Below are 15400 nucleotides of genomic sequence, written 5' to 3'. Positions count from 1 at the left end.
TGACTCCCATGCTCAGTTCTTCCCCCACGAGTTCAGGTCTGGAGACAGCCAAAAGGCTGACCCTCACCCTGTCCAACTGGTCTTCAAGGATTTTGATCCTTCGCTGGCTCTTGACCTTCTGATCCAGGATGCATCCCGGGGTCTTGACGTCCTTACCATGGGCAAAGATCCGGCTCTCCCATTCCTGGATCTGGAAGAGAGAACATGGTGCCTATTTGTTGACTGAATGTGGGAGAGATTGAGGGAACGAGGGAGATGAGTGGGAGGATGAGTGACTGAGCGTGGTTGACCTCTGTGGTCCTTGTGGCCCCAGCCATCTGCTGTACCCCTCTTCTGAGGTCAGTACCCAACCTTCCATGTGGATCTGACTTCCAACCATAACACGCCGCCCTGCCGGCCACATGACCCAGCTCCAAACAATCGATTTAGAGATGGACGTGTGACCCAAGCTGAGCCAGCCTGAGTTCTTTCCTGGAATTTTGGGAGAAATGTGTGATCTGGATGGATGGGACCCCACACACAGTAGACGAAGTGGAGACAGGAGCCTGAGAGTGAGACAGGCTGGGACCTGGGACCCTTTGCTGCAGTGCCTGCCCCTGGACAAACGTCTCCTCGGGCAACAAAATACAAAGGAACTATAAGGGACTAAAAATAACTGCATGCACGCACAGTTAGGGAAAATTCTGGACAAGAATGTACAAAAAGACCAAAAAACCCAGCTGCCACTTCTGAAGAGTCAGGAGCAAAAACAGGGGGTCGGGAGCAAAAGCAAGGTACTATGCGTGCCCCCTGCAGTACACCACCAGAGGGCTGGGCAAAACATCTAAGCCACCCCTCTGGCCCAACCTGTGGACACACCCCTACCATCACCCCATATAAGGAACCAGCTCACCCCAACTCTGGGAGCCAGCAAGGGAACCTGTTACTTGTTTTCGCTCCCTGCTGCTGCAGCAGGGGCCCCAGTAAAGGCCTGCCTGAATTTCTTGTCTGGCCTCTAATCAATTTCTATTGACTGGGGAAGGCCAAGAATCCTGGTAAATACCAAGAGGAGGAGAGGATGAGCCCTGATGCCTGAAACCAACTTCCAACCTGCCCTTCTCATTCCCGTATTCATCTTGACTTGTTTGGGGTATGCTGTCTTCCCAACTAGACTGGAAACTCCATGAGGGCGGATTTTTATGTTTTCTGTGCTTGACGCAGAGTTGGCATGCAACAAAACATGCAGACTAAATGAATAAATGAATTGCTTGATACTGTGTTTCCCAATTTGTGCACCACTATGGGTTGAATTCAGTCGCCTGTAAATCCGTATGTTGAAGTGCTAATCCCCAGAACCTCAGAATGTGACCTTATTTGGAGACAGGGTTTTCACAGAAGTAATCAAGTTAAAATGAGGTCATTGGGTTGGGCCCTAATCCTACACCACTGGCGTCTTTATAAAAAAGGGGAAATTTGCACACACAGACATGCCAGCAGGGAGAATGCCAGATGAAGATGAAGGCAGATGTGGAATCTTAAAAATACAACAAACTAGTGAAAACAACAAAAAGAAGCAGACTCACAGATATAGAGAACAAACCAGTGGTTACCAGTGCAGGGGGAGAGGCAATATAGGGGTGGGAAGTGGGAGGTACAAACTATTGGGTGTGAAATAGGCTATAAGGATGTATTGTACAACACGGGGGATATAGCCAATATTTTGTAATAACTGTAAATTGAGTATAACCTTTAAAATTGTATTACAAAATTTTTTAAAAGAAAAAAAAGATGAAGGCAGAGATTGGAGTGATGCTTCTACACACAAAGGGATGCCAAAGATTGCCAGCAAACCACCAGAAGCTAGGCAAGATGCACAGAACAGATTCTCACAGCCCTTAAAAGGAACCAACCCTGCTGACATCATGATTTTGGACTTCCGGCCTCCAGAACTGTGTGACAATAAATTTCTGTAGTATAAGCCACCCAAGGAAACGAATACATGCGCCAAGGCACCCCAGAGCATTGCAGCAAACTCAAAGGGGCAACCACAGGGATATTTTAAAATTTGAAGGAGACACATTGACATTGGTCAGACACCACATGAACCTGGAGCTCAAGGTAGTTCCCAGGTTCAACGTGAGACGGTGTTACATGCCTTTTGATGAAGTCCCATCTTTCTTTTTTGTTGTTGTTGTTGTTTTGTTTTTTTGCGTTTTTTTTAACCACGCCACATAGCATACAGGATTTTAGTTCCCCAACCAAGGATTGAACCAGTGCCCCCTGCAGTGGAAGCACAGAGTTATAACCTCTGGACCACCAGGGAAGTCCAATGTCACATCTTTCTTTTTTTTTAATATTTATTTATTTAGGCTGCCCTGGGTCAGTTTCAGCACGCGGGATCTTCGCTGTGGCATGTTTTTAGTTGCGAGATGCGGACTCTTAGTTGCACCATGCATGTGGGATCTAGTTCCCCGACTGGGGATCGAACCCGGGTTCCCTGCATTGGGAGTGCGGAGTCTTACCCACTGAACCACTAGGGAAGTCCAACGTCACATCCTTCTGAAACTGAGTTTTTAGCAGTTGCTGTGATAAAAATCAAATACCCCAAAATGGTACCATTGGGGGAAACTAAGCACAGTGTACAAGGACTCTCTCTGTATTATTTCTTCAAACCACAGGTGAATCTACAATTACCCCAGTAAAATTTTCAATTAAAAAAAAAAGCAAGTACTGCTCAGAAATCAGTGTGGAATGAGAATGGTGAGTCCACTCTGACTCCGAGACCTGAAAATTTGCAAAGTGGCCAATAGGCACAAACGTGCCACAGGTAATTGTGGCTTTTAAGAACGAAACACAATTTTTTTCAATTTACGTATATTATTTTTTCAAATGGTTTCTAGGTTGTTAGGATGCAAACATTTATTGGGTTGTTTGGTCCAAACTGCTATAATAGAGCTGTTAGCAGTGCAGTACTGGGGCCCCCTTGGACAGCTCTTGAGAGCTGATTGTTACATTTTCAGGAATTACATGAGTTAAATTGTTGGTAGTTTGAAATTGACCATATATTAGTTTTCCATTTCTGCAGAAAAATTACAGTCGCCCTGCTGTATCCACAGGGGATTAGTTCCAGGACTCCCGTCAGACACCAAAATCCAAAGATGCTCAAGTCCCTTATATAAAATGGCATAGTATTTGCATGTAACCTACACACAACCTCCTGTATACTTTAAGTCATGGCTAGATTACTTATAATACCTAATAGAATGTAAATATTATGTAAGTAGTTGTAAATACAGTGTAAGTGCTATGTAAATAGTTGCTGGCCCCAAAAATTCAAGTTTTACCTTTTGGAAATTTCTGGAATTTCTTTTTTTTTTTTAATATTTTCCATCCTTGGTTTGTTGAATCCACATATACAGAACCCGTAGATATGGAGGGCCGACTGTACCACAAACCTTGTGGCTTAAAACAACACCCATTTATTATCTTGAAGTTTCTGTGGGTCAGGAATGTGACACAGCTCAGCTGGATCCTCTGCTCAGGACTCACAAAGCTGCAATCAAGGGGTCACCAGGGCCACGGTCTCATCCAGGACTCACCACATGGTTGATGGCAGAATTCAGTTCCTTGTGGTTGCAGGACTGAGGCCCTCAGCTCCTAGGAGCCCCCAGAAGTTCCCTGCCATATGGCCCTCTCCACAGCATGGCAGCTTCTTCAGTCTACTATGGTGCAGTATTAAATAGCATAACCGGGCTTCCCTGGTGGCACAGTGGTTAAGAATCTGCCTGCCAGTGCAGGGGACACGGGTTCGAGCCCTGGGCCAGGAAGATCCCACATGCTGCGGAGCAACTAAGCCCGTGTACCACAACTACTGAGCCTGTGCTCTAGAGTCCGTGAGCCACAACTACTGAGCCTGTGTGCCACAACTACTGAAGCCTGCGCGCCTAGAGCCCGTGCTCCGCAACAAGAGAAGTCACTGTAATGAGAAGCCCGCACACTGCAACAAAGAGTACCTCCCGCTCGCCGCAACTAGAGAAAGCCCGTGTGCAGCAACGAAGACCCAACACAGCCAAAAATATATAAATAAATAAATAGCATAACCTCATCAAGGGAGGGACAACCCATCACCTGTGCCAAATTCTGCCGTCACGAGTTCTGCTGCCATTGAAGGGGAGGGAATTCTATAAGGGTGTGACTCACTGGGGGTCATGATAGGGTATGTTCACCTCAGCCGAGATGAGAACATAGACGTTATGAAAATCAGAAAATGCTCATTGTAAATCAACTATACTCTAATATAAAATTGTAAAAAAAGAAAAGAAAATGCTACAAATCAGGGTGCTTTCCCCCGCTAATTGCTGGTTTCCCAGCACACCCCTGTTAAATGTTTCTTTGGGGGCTAAAAAATTTACTAAGAAATTAAGGGCTCCAGGAACAAAGAAAGTTTAGGTGACATAGGCTGGGACCTGGGACCCTTTACTGGAGTGCTTGTACTTTTACCTGGACAAACGTCTCCTCCAGCAACAGAATACAAAGAAACTATAAGGGACTAAAAATAACTGCATGTGTGTGCAATCAGTGGGGCAATTATGAACAATAAGACAAAAAATGGCCACAAACCAACTGCCACTTTTGAGGTGCTGGGAGCAAAAGCAGGGTACAGCTCATGATCCCCGCACACAGCACCACCAAGTGGGTGGGCAGACCGCCTAAGCTTCGCCTCCAACCTACCCATTCACCCTACCTTCACCCCATTTAAGGAACCAGTTCACCCCACCCTTCGGGGAGCAAGCAAGGGAACCTGTTACTTGTTTTCACTCCCTCATCCCAGCAAAGCCTTGCCTGAATTCCTGGTCTGGCCTCTTATCAATTTCTATTGATTAAAGGGTCCAGTCTTGGGAATTCCCTAGCGGTCCAGTGGTTAGGACTTGGTACTTTCACTGCCGTGGCCTGGGTTCAATCTTTGGTCGGGGAACTAAGATCCCGCAAGCCGCATGGCACGGCTTAAACAAAAAAAAAACAAACAGATAATATGCATTTTTTAAAATAAATAAATAAATAAAAAATAAAGATTCCAGTATCTGGCCACTGAAAAAGCTTGTGCAGTGTTGGGGGAAAAAAAAGAGGCCAAGGATCCGAGTCAATAACATAGGTAGTTCAAGAAATTCTTCCCAAGATTAGAAAACACTCTCCTTCAATTTTTAAAAGTATTCAAATTTCGCTCTTTACATTTAAGTCCCTAATCTAACCAGACTTGTTGTTTTCAGATGATGTGAGGTAGGAAATTTTTTTCTCAGCTTTGTTGAGGTATAAATGACACACAATAAAACTGCACATATTTAAAGCAGACAATTTGGTAAGTTTGACATAATCGAAGGAGTGAACATACCAATCACCCCCAAAGTTTCCTCTTTGTCATTCCCCCTGCCACTTCCTTCCTGCAGCCCCCCACTCCCATGCCGTAACCCAGTTAGACCAGTTCGCATTTTCTAGAGTTTTAGATTAATGGGATCACATAGTATATACTCTATTTTTGAGGGGAGGGGTTTGGCTTCTTTCACTCATAACAATTATTTTGAGATTCATCCAAGTCGTTGGGTATATCAATAGCCCATTCCTTTTTTTTTTTAATTAATTTTATTTATTTATTTTTGGCTGCGTTGGGTCTTCGTTGCTGCACACGGGCTTTCTCTAGTTGTGGTGAGCGGGGGCTGCTCTTCGTTGCGGTGCGCGGGCTTCTCATTGAGGTGGTTTCTCTTTCTGCGGAGCACGCGCTCTAGGCGCGTGGGCTTCAGTAGTTGTGGCTCATGGGCTCTAGAATGCAGGCCCAGTAGTTGTGGTGCACGGGCTTAGTTGCTCCGCAGCATGTGGGATCTTCCCGGACCAGGGCTCAAACCCGTGTCCCCTGCCCTGGCAGGCGGATTCTTAACCACTGCACCACCAGGGAAGCCCTAGCCCATTCCTTTTGATTGCTGAGTAGTATTCCACTGTATGGATGTACCACAATTTGTTTATCCATTCACCTGTTGGTGGACATTTGGGTTGTTTCTGTTTTGAATTTTACAAATAAAACTGTTATGAACATTCATATACAATTTGCTGTAGGAACATGTGCTTTCTTTTTCCTAGGGTAAATACTTAGGAGTGGAAATGGCTGAATCATACGGTAGGTGGACGTTTAGTTCTTTAGAAACTGCCAAACTATTTTCCAAAGTGGTTGCCCCATTTACATTCCCACCAGCAGGGTGTGAAAGTTCCAGTTTCTCCACATCCTCACCAACAGTTGGTAAGGTCAGTCTTTTAAATTTTAGCCATTCTAATAAGTGTGTAGAAGTAGCTTGTGATTTTAATATGCATTTCCCTAATGACTAATATTTCTACGTGCTTGCTTCCACTTTATATATATTTGGTGAAGTGTGTGTTCAAGTCTTTTCGGCCATTTTTCCTATTAGGTCATTTGCTTTCTTATTGAGTTTAAAACTACTTAATATATTCTGGATATAAGTTCTTTGTCAGGTACAGACTTTGCAAATATTTTCTCCCCATGTAGGACTTGTCTTTTCATTCCCTGAACAGAACCTTTTAAGGAGGAGAAGTTTTAAATTTTTATGAAATCCAATTTATCAATTTTTCCTTTTATGGATCATGCTTTTGGTGTTGCATCTAAGAAATCTTTGCCTAACCCAAGCTCACAAAGATTTTCTCCTACACTTTCTAGAAGTTTTATAGTTTTAGGTTTTACGTTTACGTCTATGATGGGTAACATCTTTTTTTCCTTAAAAAATGTTATTGTGCACAGAAAACTGCATAGATCACATATGTACAGTTTACTATATATTTTAAAAGTGAACATCCTTGAACCACCGCCCAGGTCAAGAACTAGAATACTGACAGCACTGCAGTCTAATCACTACCATCTTCCCCTCCACAGAGGTACCACTCTCCTGTGTTAGTTTCCACTGCTGCTGTAACAAAATACCACAAATTTACTGCCTTAAAACAAAACAAATTTATTATCTTACAGTTCTGGAGATCAGAAGTCGGAAATCAGTCTTACTGGGTTAAAAATCAAGGTGTCAGCTGGGCTGTATTTTTCCTGGAGGCTCCAGGGGAGAATTCATTCCTCGCCTTTTCCAGTTTCTAGAGGTTGGATTCCTTGGCTTATGGCCACTCCAACCTCTGCTTCTGTTGTTACATCTCCCCTCTCCATAATCACATCGTCTCCTCTGACTCTGACCTTCCTGTCTCTCTCTTATAAGGACCCTTGTGAGTAAATTGGGCCCATTCAGATAATCCAGGATCACCTACCCAACTCAAAATCTGCAATCACATCTGCAAAGTCTCTTGCCTTGTAAACTAACATAGTCACGGGTTCCAGAGATGATGACATGGACATCTTCGGGGAGTCGTTAATCTGTTTGCCATACTTCCTTAAGTGAAATTCTTTACAGTTTTATCACCCAGGTATAAACCCCCTAAATAAAAGTTTGGCTTGGCCTGGTTTTGAATTTTATGTAAATGAAATAATGCTGTCTGTATATTTTATGCCTTGCTTCCTTCAAATGTTTGTGAGATTCATCCACAAACATTTAATTGTAATTTTTTATTGTTGTATACTATGTCATTATAAGAATATACTACATGGGACTTCCATGGTGGTCCAGTGGGTAGGACTCCAGGCTCCTAATGCGGGGGCCCAGGTTCGATCCCTGGTGAGGGAACTAGATCCCGCATGCATGCCGCAACTAAGAGTCCACATGCCACGACTAAGAGTCTGAATGCTGCAACTAAGAAGTCCGCATGCCAAAACTAAAAAAAGATCCTGCATGCCGCAACTAAGACCCGGCTCAACGAAAATAAATAAATATTTTTTTAAAAGAGAATATACTACAATTTATTTATTCATTCAAATATTGATGAACATTTGGGTTATTTCCAATTTGGAGCTAGATGATATGAATAGTGCATCTATCAACATTGTTTTCATGAGTCCTGGTTCCGTGGTATAGACTCAGAAGTGGAATTGTTGGGTGGGAGGATGGGTTACTGACAAATCTAAACCATTTTCTCCTGGGAAGTGACTTTGGTTTACTTCCTTCTAACACCGTTTCCATGGAAACATACTGGGCTAATGTAAATACGGAAGGCCAGCTGTGTTCCCAGGCAACAATGCTGATTACAAAAATGGCCCCTGATTGGTGAACTATATCAGACTGGGAGGATTGTGAGTGGACTCAGAGACCCCAAAGGCCTACATGAGCAGGACTGAATAGAAAACTGGTTTCTCTGTGGGGTGTTTCTTACAATGGAATACGTTCCTGGTGGGGTCTTGGAAGCTGCCCTGATGATCTGTTACAAGAGGTGGCTCATGTTGTATATAAAACTTCGCTAGGCCAGGGCGGGCGACACCCACCCACACAGTATCATCCAACTGAAGATGCTGAGAAGCAGCCCCTGGATGCTCAAGGAAGATGTACTGGATGCTGTTGTTTCTTTCCACCTACAGAGTTAAGTGAACCTGCTGCCAAGCGACAGCCTATTGGATCCTGTGAGTGTGACGGTCAGGTAGAGCCCAAGACTGCTTCTGGTGACCATCCATGCGGAGTGGATGCGACCCCAGATCGCAGGGTATGTCTCTCTTCAAATTTAATAGATAATGGGGGAAAAAAACTTTTCAGGATATGCATGACAATTTAGACTCCCACCAACTGGTGGGGTCTTAGCAACCACCACTTCATAAGAGTTCCCACTGTTCCTTCTTTCCCCAGCACTTGGTATTTTTGGACACTAATTTTTGAAAATCTGGTGAGTGTGTGATGATATCTCCTTATGGCTTTCATTTGCCTTTCTCTGAATACCGATGAGTGATAATTCTTACATTCATTGGACATCTGAATTTCTTATTTGGTGATGTGCCCACTCAAGTCCTTCGACTGTTTTTATTTTTTTAATTTTTTAATTTTTATTTTTTTAATTAATTAATTTATTTTTGGCTGCGTTGGGTCTTTGTTGCTGCACTTTCTCTAGCTGTTGTGAGCGGGGGCTACTCTTCGTTGCGGAGCACAGGCTCTAGGTGGGTGGGCTTCACTAGCTGTGGCACGCGGGCTTAGTTGCTCTGCAGCATGTGGGATCTTCCTGGACCAGGGCTCAAACCTGTGTCCCCTGAATTGGTAGGAGGATTCTTAACCACTGCGCCACCAGGGAAGCCCTCCTTTGACTGTTTTTAAATTGAGCTCACTCTTTAATGATTTGTAAGAGATCCTTATATGTTCTTGACCCTAGGTTCTTCGTCAGCTATGTCTTACAAGTAACCTTCAGTTCTGTGACTTAGTTTGCACACTCTTTATGGTTATTTTGATGAACAGGAGTTACTATTTTTAAAGTCATGGAATGTATCAATCTTTTCCTTTAAAAGTAGAGATTTCTGTAACTTAAGAAATGTTCTGCACTTTCACACATTTAGACCTTTGATCCATCCGGAATTAGTTTTGGGGACAGTAAGAGCTAAGTGTCTGGTTTCATCTTACAGTATGGATATCCAATTTTCACAGCACCATTATTAGAAGCCTCCTTTTCCCATTTCTTGAGGTCAAATATCAAGTGTCCACATATGCATAGGTCTCACCCCAGTCTCCCTATTCTGTCCCATTATCCCACTTGATTAGCCCTGCATCAATTATAAGAGATTTATTTATTTATGTCACATCATGCTGCATGTGGGATCTTAGTTCCCCAACCAGGGATCGAACCCATGCCCCCTGCATTGGGAGCACGGAGTCTTAACCACTGGACCACCAGGGAAGTCGCATAAGACCTTTATAATAAATCTTGATAACCGATAGAGCAAATCCTTCCACATTGTTCTTCTTTTAAGTAAATTTTAGTCATCTTGTTCATTGCACTTCTCTATAAACCTTAGACTCTCTTTGTCAATTCCATCCATTAAAAATAAAAACTTTTAGTGTTTTGTAGGGATTACATTAATTCTATAAATCAATTTGGAGATCTGACATTTTACAACACTAACTCTTCCAATCCATGAATATGGTATACTTCTACATTTATTAAATTCTTCTTTAATACCCCTCAATAAACTTTTACAATTTACTCTATCGAGGTCTTGCACACTTTTGTTAGATTTCTTCCTAGGTACTTCTTTTGGCTATTATAAATTTGTCTTTTCTTCTTCTATTTTCTAATAGTTATTGCTAACACAGGGAAATATTAATTTTGTATCCAGCCACATTGTTAAAATACCTTGTTAAGAGTAAGTTAGCTTTAGGCTCTTTTCGATTGTTTATGTACACAAATATATCATCTACAAATACTGACAATTTCATTTTTTCCTTTCCAATCTTTAAATTGTTTGTTTGTTTTTTCTTTTCCTGGCAATACTGCGCTGGATAGGGCCTCCAGTACCACGTTAAATAGAAGCTGTGCTAGCTGACATCCTTATATTGTTACTGATCTCAAGGAGAATTTTTTTTCCATGTTTCGTTATCAAATATGATGTTTGCTGTAGATGTTTTTTAGTTGCCCTTTATCAAACTTGGGGAATTTCCTTTTATGCTTGGCTTTCTAAGAGTTTTCAACATGAATGGATGCTGAATTTTATCAAAAAATTTTTATATCTACATAGATTTTTGCTATGAACTGGTACAAGTCCAAGATCTATCAGTCATCAGTCTCCGATGTGATAGGTTCAGAAAATGAGACTAAGCATTTAGAAACTCTTCTTGGGTGCTGTTGAATTCATGTGGCAAGTCACCCAAGACACAAGCCTTACAAAAGTATCAGTCAGTAACAGATGGGAAGTTTTAAAAGTTGATCCTTCAACACATATAGTTTGGCTAACTCTACATTTTTCTTTGCCAGAAAATGTGTATTCTGCTTTCTCATTCTTCGATGATATTTTCACTGGGCATAGAATTCTAAGTTGACAGCTTTGTCTCTTAGTATGTTGAAGTTACAATGACACTTACAATCTGATTTCCAATGTTTCTTTTGAGCAATCAGTTGTCAGTCTAACTGTGGCTCCATTGAAAGTAATGCCTTTTAAAAATTTCCTGGCTGCTTGTATATTTTGGAAATTTCTGTATGTCCTGTATAAGCGTGGCTTTTTTATTCATCCTGTTTTGGACTCTAAGGCATCCTTGAATCTGTGGATTCATTCTTTCATTGGTTCTGGAAAGTTCTCAGATATTATCCTGTCACACATTACCTCTGTCCCATTCTCTTTCTGTTCTTCTGAAACTTTTATTAAACAACTGTTAAACCTTCTCACTAGATCTGCAATTGTCTTGACCACCCTTCCAGGTTTCTCATCTTTTTGTCTCTCTGTGCAAGATCCTGGGTGATTTCTTTGGAACAAATTCTTTCTTCAGTTTTTTGGGGGTTTTTTTTGGGTTTTTTTTTGGCTGCGTTGGGTCTTTGTTGCTGCGCGCAGGCTTTCTCTAGTTGTAGCGAGTGGGGGCTACTCTTCGTTGCGGTGCGTGGGCTTCTCATTGCAGTGGCTCTTCTTGCTGCAGAGCACGGGCTCTAGCGCGCGGGCTTCAGTAGTTGCAGCATGCGGGCTCAGTAGTCGTGGTGCATGGACTTAGTTGCTCTGTGGCATGTGGGATCTTCCCAGACCAGGGCTTGAACCCATGTCCCCTGCATTGGTAGGTGGATTCTTAAACACTGCGCCACCAGGGAAGTCCCTTTCTTTGGCTTTTATTTGGCTTATTGTCTATCTCCCCAGTAGATGTAAACTACATGAGAGCAGACTCCTGTCTGTTTTGTTCACTACTGTGTCTTCAACACCTAGAACAGCACCTGGCACTTAGTAGGCGCTCAACAAATATTTGTTGAATGAATGACTATCACCAGACAACTACATCCTTTCTTGAGCTCATGTGGAACTTTACAGAGCTCTATTCAGAGGACCCACCTGACCTACAATTCTCCATAATCAAGTTTCTTAGGGCAAAGGAATCCATGGAGTCAAGATAATAAGATCATCCCCGTTGGACCTGTCTCTGGTGAGTTCCCATGAAAGACTAAGGAAAGCCAGCTCCAGCAGCCAAGACGTACTAAGCCACTGTACTACCATGAAACAGCCCAAATTTTGAGGTGTGTAAATCAGACAGAATTCACCTTCCAAAAGGCAGCTCAGGGTGATATTGAGAGCTGAACAAACGGACTGATTTAAAGTCAAATGTAATAAAACTATAGAACATGTAGTAGACAGAAAAATGCCCCTCACTCTCCTGCCCAGATGTCCACATCCAAATCCCTGGAACTTGTGAATATGTCACTTGAAGTGGCAAAAAGGACTGTATCTGTGTGTTTATGAACTGTGTCACAAGGAGTTGTGGTCCTAAAAACTGAAAAGAACACTGGCCTAGGGCTTCCCTGGTGGCGCAGTGGTTGAGAATCTGCCTGCCAATGCAGGGGACACGGGTTCGAGCCCTGGTCTGGGAAGATCCCATATGCCGCGGAGCAACTAGGCCCGTGAGCCACAATTACTGAGCCTGCGCGTCTGGAGCCTGTGCTCTGCAACAAGAGAGCCCGCGATAATGAGAGGCCCACGCACCGTGATGAAGAGTGGCCCCCACTTGCCGCAACTAGAGAAAGCCTCCTCACAGAAACGAAGACCCAACACAGCCATAAATAAATAGATAAATAAATAAATAAATAAATAAATAAACCCAAAAGTTAAAAAAAAAAAAAAGTAAATGATGTAGGCTTATAAAAAAAAAAAAAAAAGAACACTGGCCTAGAAAAGTCACCTTGTATCAACGGCCAAATAAAAAGGTCTTGAAGCAAATAGGATGAAAAATCTGTCTAGGGAATTCCCTAGCGGTCCAGGGGTTAGGACTCCATGCTTCCATTGCAGGGGGCACGGGTTCGATCCCTGGTCAGGGAACTAAGGTCCCGCATGCCACATGGCACGGCCAGGAAAAAAAAAAAATCTGTCTAGACTCTGCTGAATTACCCACATCCTCTTTTTGCAGATGAAGAAACTACAGCCCAGAGAGGTGAAGACTTGCCCATGGTCACACAGCGCTGATGTGCCAGGACCAGGATTCTAATACAGGTTTCACTGACTCCAGAAGGTGAATCTTTCCCCCTTAACCACCTTTTTTGAAGGTGTGGGGCTGTGCTAAGCACTAAATACTCATATTCCTACCGGAGCCTGAACACAACTCCCCCAGGGAGATGCTTTCAATAACCCCATTTTTCAGATGAGGAAGGTAAGGCTCAAAGAGGTCATGACACATGCGCCTAAGTAAGATCCACCAAGTCTGGTCTCAGAACCCACCTGCCTGTCCAGGGCTCTGGTCTGCTCCTGCAGCTCCGTGACCTCAGCCTGCGCCTGGACCTGGCACTTGAGCAGGTGACCCATGTTTTCCAGCCTCTTGCTGTCCCGCAGCCGCTTGACCTGGCTCTGGGCAATGCTGATCTGGACCTGCAGTTTGTCTCGCACCCCCTCCAGGCGCTGGATCTCCTCACTGCCCAGGCAGGGAAGTGGAGGGGAAGCCAGAAAGGGGCAGAGCTCGGCCTCACTAAAGTCCAGACACACTGGGCCTTCCCTCCCCCGTCAGCCCCAGGAGGAGGCCAGCACCCACCTCCTCAACAGCCCCCTCCCCAGCTCCAGGGACCCAGGCGCTTGGCTCACAGTTGCTTGTTGATGCGCTGGCGGACTTCCTTGCTGTAGGCTCGCCTTTCACCCTCCATCACTTTGCATTGCCGCTGCAGTCTGCTCAGCTCCCAATCCACTGAGGTGGGACCAGGCCAGGGAGGGACTCCAGAGGAATCCAGGTTCCAGCCCCTCCCTCCCCAGCACCCAGGAATTCTGGCTCCTTTAGGGTCTCAAAAACTGCAGCTGAACTGCAGACCCAGTTCCCAACACCACTCTAGGGCTGCACCTCGGTTCCTGTATCCCTCAAGCTTCCTCATCCCTTCATACTTCCTGTACCCCAAGCCGACCTCCGCATTTTCCCCCTAAACCCACTCCTAGCCGGGGTTTGGGCACACATGTTTCCCCACTAGAGGGCACTCCTGGGGGGCCTCACAGTCCTCAGGGACCAGAAGCACAGGACCTGGAACTCAGGAAAGCTGAGGACAGGGGCCAAGACCCCCCGGGGCACCATTCCTGTTCCCTCCCTCCCATTCAGCCCACTGCCCAGTCTTCCTCAGCCCCACCTCCCGCCTCCTCACTCTCAGCCCATCCCCTTGGCTCAGGCCTCATCCTCCCCCTTCTGGACCATCACCCCATCACCCCAGCCTCCTCCCTAACCTCCTGGCCTCCCCTCACAGCTCCAGATAGTCTTTCTACACCTAGAGCTGTCACAGGCCTCCCTGGCGCTCCAGCATCTCCAGGACAAAGTCCCAGCTCTTCACCCTGGTGTTCAAGGGCCCACAAACCCGACCCTACCCACCTCTCCGGTCTCGTCCACTAGCTCCCCATCTCTCACGGCCCAGTGGTTCTCAATCAGGAGCAATTGTGCCCCCTTAAAGACATATGGCCATGTCTAAAGACATTTTTGATCATCATGGTGCGGGGGCAGGTTGGGGGGTGCTTCTGACATGAAGTGGGGAGAGGCCAGTGAGGGATGCACTGAGCATCCTCCAACACACAAGACAGTCCCCCTGATAGCAAGGAATGATCTGACATCTGACCCCAAGGGTCAACAGTGTGGAGACTGAGAAACCTTGCTCTAGTCATATGCTGTTCTCTCTGCGGAAACACTCTTCCCTTCCTTCTCCTGTTGGTAATTCCCGAGAGAAGTTCTGGGCCCCACTCAAACTTCTGCACTAAGTCTTCCCGGCCATTCCACTCCCCAGGCTTGGCCCGCCCATCTGCCCGGCTCCACCTCCATTCCGGAGCATGTGCGTTTCCCCACTAGAGGGCGCTCCTGAAGGCCCTCCCTGTCCCCAGCGCCCTGCTGCACAGGACCTGAAACATGGGAAAACCGGGAAAAGAATGAATGAAATAAAGAATGTATGAATTACCCATTCCCTCCAGGAAGGCCTCGCTTCCATCCTCGGAACGACTGCTCCCAGCAGAGAGTCCCAAAGGCATCTTGGCCAAAGAGGGTGGGGCTCCTGTAGGGGTGGCACAGGACCCCTTCAGACGGCGAGCAGGAGAGGGTTAGGAGGAGGGCGGGCGATGAACAGCGAGGGACTAGGAATTGGAAGAGAGTGACCCCAGAACTAGCTCTGGCCTTTCTTTGAGTCTCAGTTCCTCCAGTGGGTTGGAGTGGGACACCTCTAGGGTCTCTTCCCATGCCCCTCCCGACCTCCCACCTCTCACATTCTCTGTCTTGCGTCGCGGCTCTGACTCTGGCGGGGGGTCTTCTAGGCTCTCGGTATCTCCGAGGCGGGGCTGTTTGGGGAGGGGGCACAGAGGAGGGGGAAATCTCCCCAACCCCGTCGG

At 45.3% G+C, this 15400-nt stretch overlaps 1 protein-coding gene across 2 annotated transcripts in view; it reads right to left on the bottom strand.

Annotated features, from left to right (window-relative positions):
* ODAD1 (outer dynein arm docking complex subunit 1) overlaps positions 1-15400 on the bottom strand; it is a 30666-nt gene that overhangs the window by 14709 nt on the left and 557 nt on the right. The window contains exons 3-6 of one of the 2 annotated variants that reach the window (XM_082437385.1): positions 14977-15069; positions 13640-13739; positions 13283-13472; positions 68-190 (exon numbers count right to left, since the gene is read on the bottom strand). In XM_082437385.1, coding sequence (XP_082293511.1) covers positions 68-190; positions 13283-13472; positions 13640-13739; positions 14977-15046 — 483 coding nt within the window. In that variant the 5' untranslated portion in view covers positions 15047-15069. The remainder of the gene's footprint in view (positions 1-67; positions 191-13282; positions 13473-13639; positions 13740-14976; positions 15070-15400) is intronic. The other variant, XM_082437384.1, reaches the window with a different exon arrangement.

The sequence above is a fragment of the Balaenoptera physalus genome (assembly GCF_965194825.1).
Source record: "Balaenoptera physalus genome assembly, chromosome: 19".
Taxonomy (NCBI): domain Eukaryota; kingdom Metazoa; phylum Chordata; class Mammalia; order Artiodactyla; family Balaenopteridae; genus Balaenoptera; species Balaenoptera physalus.
This window is presented reverse-complemented; position numbering and strand designations above follow the sequence as displayed.